Here is a 12,307-nt window from a genome sequence, read left to right on the forward strand (position 1 = left end):
TTGAAATGTTGAATTTATTTCCTATCCTTTTAAGCTTTTCCGATAATCCTTTTATGTATGGTATTGTTATTTTCCTCGTATTATTCCTTGTATATGCTGTAGGATCTCGTTCTAAGTTGTTTTGTTCTATTCGATCGATTGTTGAAAATTCCTTATTTATAAACGATAAAGGATAATCATTTTTTAATAAAACAGTTGTTAACAAATGTTTCTCCTCCAAGAACGAATTTTCGTTAGAACAAGTAATTTTGGCTCTATCGTATAAGGATTTAATGATTCCCTTTTTAATATTAATATTGTGATTTGATTTGAAATTTAAATATCTGTTGGTGTGTGTTGGTTTTCTATACACCTGAGTTTCGTATCCAGTATCGTTCTTAGAGATTAAAACATCCAGAAAAGGTAATGTGTTATTATATTCCTTTTCCATGGTAAATTTTATTGTCTCTTCTTTATCGTTTATATCATTTAGGAATGTGTCCAACAACTCTGATCCATGAGGCCATATTGATACAATATTTGTATTAATATACAATAATATTAATATACAATACCAACAGATATTTAAATTTCAAATCAAATCACAATATTAATATTAAAAAGGGAATCATTAAATCCTTATACGATAGAGCCAAAATTACTTGTTCTAACGAAAATTCGTTCTTGGAGGAGAAACATTTGTTAACAACTGTTTTATTAAAAAATGATTATCCTTTATCGTTTATAAATAAGGAATTTTCAACAATCGATCGAATAGAACAAAACAACTTAGAACGAGATCCTACAGCATATACAAGGAATAATACGAGGAAAATAACAATACCATACATAAAAGGATTATCGGAAAAGCTTAAAAGGATAGGAAATAAATTCAACATTTCAACAACATTCAAAACAACAAACACGTTGAGATCTATTTTGTCCAAAACCAAACCTAACAATGAACAAGAAAGGACAAAGAATTGCATTTATAAAATACCTTGTGAATGCGATCAGTTTTATTTAGGTGAAACATCAAGGCCATTAAATGTTAGAATAAGTGAACATCATTCCTATATTAAAAATAGAGAATTTGATAGATCTCAAATATGTAAACATGCATGGGATAATGAACATAGGGTTCAATGGAATGATTCAAATATAGTCCTAAAAGAAACTGATGGTAAAAAGAGAAAAATCAAAGAAGCGGCTCTAATTATGCTAAATGAGACCAATTGCGTCGCGAATTCCTCGGCAGAATGTAGTAGGATCTGGTTACCCATATTGAAAGAGGAAGTTATTAAAAGGAAAATACCAGTATTGGTAAGTCAGTAACATATAGAGAATACATCATTTATATTTTTTAAATAACAAACATATAAAATCGGAATTTGGTATTTATTGAAGGTAAACTAAATGCAAGATCAAATACTTACCATGTCGGGATAGTATTATGAGGTTTTTTTCCTGGTTTTTCCCTCATAATTTACTATGGAATCACTAACGGGAGAATTTTACTGTCATCATGGCATGTATTTGTCTTTTTAAAGACGAATTACATGTTATGATTTTTTCTGACGGATATTCTCACGTTAAAGTTGATTTCATGTAATCGAATGAACTATCTTATAAGTAAAGTCGTCCCAGGAACGCAACTCAACAATATTGGCAATATCATTTTAAAGTCGTCTACTTTAAAATGTATAATGTATGTCTGAATTGTCAATATAGATGAGTCAGATAAAATTAAATTATTAGAAGAATTTTTCACTAAGTAACAAAAACAAAATTTGTTTAATTTACTAATGTTTGTATTTTGAGAACGATTTCCGAAGTGGAAATTGAAACGTCAATAAATGTATTTTAACCTTTAATTGTGGCTTATTCCCATTTAAATATTAATTAATTTAAAATGCCACAAGAAAATAGCTTCAGAACAATATTTGGTTTTGGTTACCAAAACAGCGATGTAGTGGGACTCATCTACTTGTTGGATCATATTTTTTGAAATGTGAACTACTATTCTTTGGCATCTCGTAGGATTAGATTTCAGTTTAAGTTAGAGTTGGAATAGACAGTCTTCTTCATTTTTACTTTTCAGATGATTCTCGGGACAGAAGAATTTTGGCTTCAGATTGGAGCATGGTACAGATGTGTGTTGGTAAAAATTTTCATTCATTATCAGATAGGTATTAGGAGGCACTATGGTAGTTCGATTTACAGTAGGAATCGAGTATAAATGATAGTAGAAGTATTCGTCGGGATAAGCTATTGGAATATGGACAATGAAAATAATTGTCAAGTTAGAGTAGTACGCTTCTGTTTCTAAGATATTATAATATTTATTTATGTCTGATGTGATATTCGGATAAATTAGTTCGTTTCTTGAATGATATTTCATAATTTGAGTTAATATTGACTTTAGTTCGTTAATCTTTACTATACTACTATTTAAAATACCTAGTCTCGCAAATGTTATAGAGTTTTCTATTTCTGTTAGCAACTGTAATATAATATTTATACTTATACTTAATTTATCTAAAATATTTCTAGTTATAAGGAAATCTTCAAAATTAAAAATAAATTTATTAAGGTTTGAACGAATAGATTCTAAACCAGAGAAAATTACTTCTTGGTTACTCTTTATGAGAGAAATAGTATTATTAAAATTCTCTACAATATCTTTCGATAATGAAATTTGTTTATTAAGTTTAGTTACAATTTTATTTTGGTTACTTTTTAGTTCTTCTAGTGCGCTATCATAATGTTTTGCGTCTTCTTTATCTAAGTTTCCTGTAATACATTTAATAATTGAGCCTAGTCCGTCTATAAGACTTCTTTTTGCTCTGTGGTCAGGTAAGAGTGATTGGAGTTTTTGTTCAGCTAGTTGTAGCTGGAAGAAAAGGACACGGTCAAAATTTTCTAATTCGGAATAATAAGGACTACTAAGGCCGTCTTTAATTGCAGCTGTTACATTTTGATAGGAAAGCCTTAGGGAATTATTTTTTTTTAGAATTGGTTCTAAATTGATATAATAAATAAATGAATGAGTACTGGATTTAATTTTTGCAGTACCTAATTTATAAGGGAGTATACCGGGATTGTCTTTAAGATTTGTAAAGGTGATTTCTTTAGTCTCGGCTTGTTGAAGGGCCAGGACCATCATCGTTGTCATTAGGAACCTGCAAGAGTTTTTTCCGGTTAGTTTTTGGTCGTCTTAAGTTTTGTTTATGTAAAAGTCTTTTTTGAGTAGCAACTTTAATTTTTGCATCTTTAACAACTTTATCTTTCATAAATTTAAGGTTAAGTTTATTTCGTACAAGTGTAGTGTTTTTCCTGTAAACATCACTGTCTTCTTCGTATGTGAGTGGTTCGTGTCGATCCTTATTGTGATATTCAATACTTTTTTCTTTTTGTTCGATCAATTTTTTATTAAGTTCTTTATAGATCTCTTTGGTCATATCTCTATGTTTTTGCATATAATTATTAATCAGTTTTTGGTCTATGTTCATATCAAATATTTCTTTAGTCTTAATGTGACCATTTATAATATCTATAGGCTTTTGTTGAGTTACGGAATGTATTGAGTTATTATATTTTAAAATAGCATAAGGCATTTGATTAAAGATATCAATTTTTCCATCTGATTTACTTCTAATTATTCGTAGGTGTTCTATTAGAGTAGAATGAAATCTCTCTATAGATCCTTTAGATTGGGTACTATTTGTAGTAACATAATGAGTTTTTACTTTATGTATGTCGAAGAATTCTTGTACAACAGAGTTTTTTAATTCTGTGCCTCGGTCCATAGTTACGAGATCAGGAATTCCATGATGTGTCATGAAGGTTAGAAAAGCTCTTACAATTTCAGTACTTGTCAAAGCTGAAAGTGGGTATGCTTGACCGTATTTAGAAAATGTGTATTATAGTAATGTATTATAGTAAGAAATTTTTGGCGTTGACTTTGAAAAGTGTCTGCAAATATTATTTCAAACGGTTTTGTAGCTGTGGGTTTAATCATTAATTTTTGATTTGGCGGATTACGATCATATTTATTTACTTGGCAAATATTACAAATATTTATAAAATCTGTTACATCTTGTTTTATTCTTGGCCAATAGTAGGTACGTTTAATTCTAGTTTCTGTTTCTAGAATACCTCGGTGATTGGTTTTTCCTTCATGAAATAACCTTATTTTTTCATGCTGTTCATCTTTGTCTACTAAATCTTTTAAGATGCTGTTACATTTTATTAACTTGTAGGCAGAATTTTTAAATGTGTTTTTTAACGTTTCTAATATTCTGGTATAAAGGTGTCTTCTCTGAAGTACACAGCATATTTGTATTTTGGGTCAATGTAATTTTTAAATATATTAATAGTTTCTTGTACAATATTATTTTTTGAAATTTTGATATAAAGTCTTTTTCTGTTGGGAAATATTTTTTCAATTTTTGGTTTGGCAGCTGAGTGTAAAACAAAATCAATTACAATTTGGTGATCAAAAACATTGAGATGTTTATCAGAAATGAGCATTCCTAGTATTGGATCTTCTATACTAGTATGTACAGTTTCTCCATCATCATTGTTATCTTCAATGTCGTTATCTTGGTCATTTCCTTGTTCTATGTTTTCTTCGTTAATGTCATCGTCGATATTTACAGCCATCGAAACGCTATCATCATCGTTCCTTGTCGGAGTCTTATTTTGTTCTTCCATGTATTTTAAAAATTCATTACAATGAATCTCTATTCTAGATAGGGAGTCTGCATTTGCATTGCAACTTCCTTTATTGTATTCGATTATGTAATCAAATTCTTCTAATTTTAAACGCCATCTCACTAATCGTAAATTTGGTTCTTTTAGAGACATAAGCCACTGTAAAGGTTTATGGTCTGTCATAATTTTAAATTGTCTTCCAAATAGATAAGGTCTAAAATATTTAGTTGCCCATACTATCGCAAGAAGTTCTTTTTCTATAAAACTGTAGTTTTGTTCGGACTCGTTTAATGTTCTCGAGGCATAAGCTACTGGTTTGTCTTGACCATTTACCAGTTGAGACAATACGGCTCCTACTGCTACAATACTTGCATCAGTAGTTAATATAAAATCTTTATCAAAATCTGGATACTGAAGTATAGGTTCATTAATTAATAAATTTTTGCAATCTTCGAAACATTTTACAAATTCTGGAGTGTGTTCTATCTTAGCATCCTTTTTTAAACATTTCGTTAACGGTTTAGTTAATCTAGCAAAATCTTTTATAAATCTCCTGTAATATCCTAACAATCCTAAAAATCCTTTTATTTCGCGTGCTGTTTTAGGAATTGGATATTTCACAATTGCATTAATTTTATCTGGGTTTGGTTTTACACCTTCTGTAGTTACAATGTGACCAAGATAAGCTACTTCTTTTCTTAGAAATTCACACTTATCTAGTTGCATTTTAAAATTATTGGCTTGTAAACGTTTAAAAACTTTTTCTAAATTTACAATATGCTCTTGTAGTGAGGTAGAAAAAATAATTATATCGTCTAAGTAAACAAGACAGATGTCATCTTGAAGACCTCGCAGAATATCGTCTATAACTCTCTGAAACAGTTTGAATTTGTCTTTCAGTTCGAACAGACGATAAAACCACATTAAGCAGAGATAAGTTTTTGCGGTAATTAAAAATCGATATTTATATTTAAATTTAAAGTTTGTGTAAATATATCGGTTTAATACTTGAAATTTTAGTGTAAATAAGTGATTTACCTCCCCTAATGGGGGAGGAAAATAACATTAAGACGCAAATGTGCGAAGTGAGTGTTGCGACAAGTTCCCCAGATATGGATATGGATAAGGATATTGAAATTGGTGCGGATTCCGGCAAAACAAGGGAAGTTAAACTGTATAATATTTCCTCTAATAATTATGATTTTCATACCTGTTGCGTTTATATAGAGAAATTAAATAATCAGAACATCTCTCGTTTACATCCAATGGTGGTGGGGGAAATTTTGTATCAAAAACTTAAAATCAAAAACCTAAAGGAAATTAAATCTATAGGAAAAAATAGAGTTAAAGTCATTTTAAAATCTATTTGGGATGCAAATCATCTAGTAACACATAATAAGTTAAAAGATGAAAATTTAAAAGCCTATATCCCTAACCATCTCTTGGAAATTAAGGGAATAATTCACGATGTAGATACGAGGTATGATACTGATTATTTAAAAAAACATATAGACTCTTCCGTTAAAATTACCGACATTAAAAGAATGCATAGAAAGGTAGATAAAGAAGGTAAAACAGAATACGTCCCCAGACGAAATATTATAGTTACATTTGAAGGAAATGTTTTGCAAACTCATGTCGTAGTTAATTTTGTGTATTTACCGGTAGAAAGATTTGTAGGCAGGGTAATACAGTGCTACAAGTGTTTGAAATTTGGTCACATTTCTAAGCAATGCAAGGGCAGACAAGAATTTTGTATACGATGTGCAGAAATTAAAAATGATAGTCACATATGCGACACTCAAAAAACTTTTTGTATACATTGTAAAAGTAAAGATCATATTTCGATCTCCAAAAGTTGTCCCGTTTATGAGGAACAAAAAAAAATTAAAAACATTATGTTAGATCAAAAAATCTCCTTTCTAGAAGCAAAAAGATTTAAAGAATCATCTTTTTCCGAATTTGTTAGTAACAATAAATTTTCGATATTGTCAAATCTTGAAGAAAATTTTCCAAAACTACCTAACGTATCTGATGACATTATGTCATCTCATCCTACCATTCCAAGATCGTATATGAAAAAATCAACAAACTTTACTCATCCTGGACCTAGTAGGATTAATACTGAACATAATGCACTTAAAAAAAGGAAAGTTTCTACTCCTGTTTCACAATCCCCTACAGATTCCTCCACCTTTCCTTTTAGATTTGGCCCGTTACAGCCCCTACCACCTAATCCCAATAAACCTAATAGTTCAATAGATGGTGAAAAAAACAAGATGGTTATTTCGTTAGTCAAATTTTTTTCTGAATTTATAAAAAATGTAAAATCATTTGAGGATGCAGAAACACTGGATAATAATTTGTTAGCTAAGGGTTTGCATACTGTTCTCGAGGATATTTTTAAAGGTACTTAAATTTATGGCTTTTAACACTAAACTTAAAATTATGCAATGGAACGCTAGATCAGCTGTTGCAAATAAAAACAGCCTACTCAATTTCCTTATTAAAGAAGATGTTGATATTGCTCTTTTAAGTGAAACCTGGTTCAAAAATAATGTTTTATATAATTTTAAAGGTTATAATATTGTTCGTCAAGATCGTGCAGACGGTTTTGCTGGTGTCGCTGTTTTGGTAAAAACGGGTATCCGTTTTGAAATATTAAAATTAAATAAAAACTTCAATAAAGAGCTGCTTGCCTGTGGTATTAAAGTTAATTACGATAATACTCACTTGAGTTTTCTCTCTGTATATAGATGTCCAAAAACCAAAACCAGAATAGAAGATTGGACAAACTTATTTTCCCAAGTGAAGCACCCTTGCATTATTGGGGGTGATATGAATGCACACAATGCGCTGTGGGGATCATCAAAAAATGATAATATTGGCGATCAAATTGTAGAGACCCTACAGGATCTTGATTTCATTGTGATGAATAACGGTCAACCTACTTGTCAAGGAAATCCAGGACATTCAGATTCTATGATTGATATTACGGTTTGTTCCCCTTCCATTTTTACTAAGACATTTTGGACTGTAGATTCTGATACACTTGGATCAAATCACTATGTTGTAAAAATAGAATTCGAATACCCAAGAGCTGTTAATGAGACCATATATCCCAAAAGTAAATGGAATACTAAGAAAGCTAATTGGGATATGTACGCTGAAATAATTGAGAATACTTTAAATGAAAGTGGACCTATATCCCCAAATGTAGAAGAAAAATATAATCTTTTATTAGACTGTATCAATAAAGCTTCCACACAATCTATTAGCCAATATAAACCCCTTAAGTGTAAGAAACGGACTCCTTCACCATGGTGGGATGCAGAATGTGATCTAATTGTTGCAGAAAGAAAAAATGCATTAATAAAATACAAGCAAGATCCATCAGTTGAAAATTTTATTAAATGTAAACAAGCTAGTGCACACGCTAAGAAATTATTGAAATCGAAAGCCAAACAAAGCTGGGTTGATTGGTGCTCAAAATTAAATAAACAAACGTCGCCTACTTCGATTTGGAATCAAGCGAAAAGGATGAACAGGAAAAGGGTCAATGCTCCATTACCACTAGAAGATTCGTGGATAGCAGAGTTTTTCGACAAAATTGCACCACCGTATGTGAACAATCACGAAGATTTAATGTTATTCAATCCGAATTATAGTCATTTTCTCTTAAAACCGTTTACTATGGTAGAATTGGACTGTGCCCTTAGTGACCGTCCTAACACTTCTCCTGGTTATGATGAAATCAAATATATTATGCTATTTAATTTACCAAATAATGCAAAAGAGTTACTTCTAAATATTTTTAATCAGATAATTAGAGAAGGTTCTAACTTTTCGGCCTTCAAACATATTATTGTCGTTCCTATTCCCAAACCTGGGAAAAATCTAAAATTAGTTGAAGCTTACAGACCCATATCTTTATTATCTTGTGTACAAAAAACTCTAGAGAGAATACTTAAGGCTAGGCTAGAATGGTGGTTACTAGAACAGAACCTTCTACCCAAAGAACAATACGGATTCAGGAAAGGTTTTGGTACTTTGGATGCATTGGCTTCCCTAGTTGTAGACATTCAAAACAATTATTCCCGGAACAATTACTTACCGGCATTATTTCTTGATATAGAAGGTGCTTATGACTCTGTGTGTCTAACAGCACTCAAAGAAAAAATGACAAGAATATTTCAAATTCCAGCTCAATTTGCTGATAGTATTGTTAATCTTTATTCAAACAGATTAGTTTATTTAAGAAAAGAACAAATGCTCATAGGCCCCAGAATCGTAAACAAAGGATTACCTCAGGGTTCTGTATTGAGTCCTATCCTGTTTAATTTGTACGTAGCGGATTTGTACAATATTAAAATAAATAACATACCATTCAACCTCATACAATACGCAGATGATTTCTGCATTTACACAGAACACAAAGAATATAAACAAGCAATCAAAAACTTGGATAGTATTTATCAACTACTTCAAAAATGGCTTGATAAAAACAATTTTGAATTATCTTGTAATAAATCACAGGTTTGCATTTTTACCAGACATTATAAACCTAATGATCAAATAATTAAATTAGGAAAACATCAATATCCACTAAAAAATAAGGTCAAATATTTAGGGATGACACTTGACAAACATTTGACTTGGAAGGATCACATTGAGGATATGTTAAACAAATGCAACAAGGGAATAAATTTTCTTAAATCGATTAATAAAACGTGGTGGGGTGCTGATGTAGACGTAAATTTATTATTCTACAGAGCGTATATTCGCTCTATTTTGGATTACGGAAGCATATTTTATGGATCAGCCAGTAATGTATTGCTAAATAAAATTAACGTAATACACAATTCAGCTCTACGTACATGTTTAGGTGCTATGAAGTCCACACCAATTCAACCCTTGTATTTGGAAGCCTTGGAACCGCCTTTAAATATCAGACGAAACTTCCTGACCGAAAAATTTCTGGTAAAGACATATATAAAAAATCAATCGTTATACACAAAGCTCATCACTCTGAATTGCTATGATTTGTCTACTAAATACTGGGAAAAAAAGAAATCGCCTTTAGTCTGCGAAGCTCTGCAACATAATATGGAAGCATTAAAAGAGATAGATAAAGCTACGTATACACTTCAAAACATCTCATATGCAACATATCATGGTTCAAATGCAGATATCATGGTACCAAAATATAGTGACAGTATACACATAAATAGAAAGATTATTCACTCAATATTATCAGAATTCGAAAACTCCGTTGTTATATATACCGATGCCTCCAAATCATCAAACGGTACTGGATGCGCTTTTTTTATTCCATTGGAACGAATAGAACGCACATTTAAGTTGAACTCCCAGATCTCTATTTTTACAGCAGAAGCTGTTGCAATATATGAGGCCTTACTTTATGCAACAGAAAGTAACTCGGACCATATAGTGATATTATCAAATTCTTTATCAGTTTTGACCTCTATTGGGAAACCGGGATTGCCAAATACGTACAGTTGCCCTTATATTTACAAAATTAAGGATATCAAACAAAAGTTAGTAACAAGGGGCAAAAATGTACTTTTTGTTTGGATTAAAGCACATATAGGTTTGGAAAATAGCGAACATGTAGACTAATTAGCAAGAAAAAGTATTATGTCTGGTAGAGAAACTTCGTATAAAATCACGGCTTGCGACTTTCTGGCTTCCTTAAAATTAAGATTATACCAAAGGTGGGATATTATATGGAAGGAATATTCCATTGTTAGCCCAAATAGATACACTTCTCTTCAAACAGATATTCCTAAAACTCCTTGGTATAAGTTTTTTAATGTACCTAGAAAATATGTTACCACGATCATAAGACTGAGATTTGGGCACGCTTGTTACCCCAAACATTTATTTAAACTTAAGGTTTTAGATAATGATCAATGTGAATTTTGTACAGAAGAAGGAAACCTAGATCATATATTTTTCAGTTGCCCCAGAAATATTATAACTTCATCCAGATTAATAAATAATTTACACAAACACAACATATTAGCCCCTTGGAACCTTCAGTACCTATTATCATTAGACTCGAGAGCAGTGTATGATTTATTAGTTATGTTTTTAAAAGATAGTGAAATAACCATGTGAATAATTATACATTAGTTAATAACGTAACCTTTGTCTCTAACCCAATTGTTTAAATTCCTTTCTTACCGTGGCCTAGTGTTGTATGTAAAAAAAAATGCCTTGATGGGCCCCTAGGCGAGAAGAGAGTGACCCTGTTTACCTTTGTATATTTATTTTAATTTTAATATAAACTCAGACAATCTTTCTTTTACCATGTTGAGTCTGGCTGAATGACTAAAAGTCTATGCCAAAAAAAAAAAAAAAAAAACTCTCTGAAATGTTGCAGGAGCATTCTTGAGTCCAAATGGCATACGAACATATTCATAATGTCCATTCTCAACATTGAAAGCTGTCTTGGGAATATCGTTTGGGTGCATCTCAATCTGATGAAAACCACTAGCTAGATCAAGTGTACAAAATAGTTGCATCTGCCTAATTTATCAAGTGTATCGATAATATTTGGTAATGGGTATTTGTCTGGAATTATTTTCTCGTTCAGTTTCCTATAATCTACGACAATTCTTCATTTCTTTTTTCCTGATGCATCCGCTTTTTTGGGTACTACCCAGATAGGCGAGGACCAAGGTGAGTTGCTTGGTCTAATAATTCCTTATTCTAACATTTTGTTTATTTGACTATTTACTTCTGGTTTATGAACAAAGGGGTATCTATACGATTTACTATAAATAGGTAGTTCATCCTTAGTTTTTATAAAATGCTTAACTCTATTTGTAAATGTAAGGGGTTTATCCTCGCTATGAAAAAGATTAGAATATTTATTACAAATTTTTAGAATATTTTGTTTTTCTTCAGAGTTCATATGAGATGTACGGATTAAATTTTTCGATTTCGTCAGCAGGCACTATGTCTGCATGGAATAATTCATGACAATTTTCGTCAAAGGGAACAGTATCAATTGGAGCATCTAAGGTGACAAAAATTTCATCTTGGGTTCGGTTATAGATTTCGACTAGAGCAAAACCGTCTATTGCGTTCGAGAGACATGCAGGGACTTCACATTTTTGAATAGTTTGGTCAGGGATAAATATACATCCTGATTTTTGAGAAACTGGAATTTTGGCTACACTACAAGATAAGGGGTCCAATTTTTGTTTAAAGATTATTTTTAGGTCAGATTTATAGTATGTTATAGGTATACTAGAATATGGAGTAGTTAATTGGGAATTTACGAAATCTAACTTAGCATTAACATATTTTATATTATCTAGTCCTAAAAGACCATCGAAACTTCTATGAAAATCAAAAAGATGGAACTTAATCTTACCTTTCTGATTAAATTCTGAAAAAATGGGGATTTCTGCACAAAAGTCCTTCTTTGTACTTTGAAATACTTCGGAAACAACAAAGGGTTCATAAAAGATATAATTTTTGTAAAAAAGGTTAGCTTTTTCGGGATTTAAAAAGGATTTAGAGGAACCTGTATCTACCAGTAACTTTAATGAAGGATCATGAATCTGAATATATGGCAGTT

The 12,307-nt window shown here is 31.1% G+C and overlaps 1 protein-coding gene across 1 annotated transcript; it reads left to right on the forward strand.

The window, feature by feature from the left end:
- Positions 1-7,116: 7,116 nt before the first annotated feature.
- Positions 7,117-12,094, forward strand: LOC140433830 (uncharacterized). Its single transcript, XM_072521805.1, has 3 exons — positions 7,117-7,993; positions 8,531-9,163; positions 12,045-12,094. The coding sequence occupies exons 1-3, from the start codon at positions 7,117-7,119 to the stop codon at positions 12,092-12,094; spliced, it is 1,560 nt and encodes a 519-aa protein (XP_072377906.1).
- Positions 12,095-12,307: the final 213 nt, after the last annotated feature.

Source organism: Diabrotica undecimpunctata, chromosome 2 (assembly GCF_040954645.1).
Source record: "Diabrotica undecimpunctata isolate CICGRU chromosome 2, icDiaUnde3, whole genome shotgun sequence".
In the NCBI taxonomy this organism is placed as follows: Eukaryota; Metazoa; Arthropoda; class Insecta; order Coleoptera; family Chrysomelidae; genus Diabrotica; species Diabrotica undecimpunctata.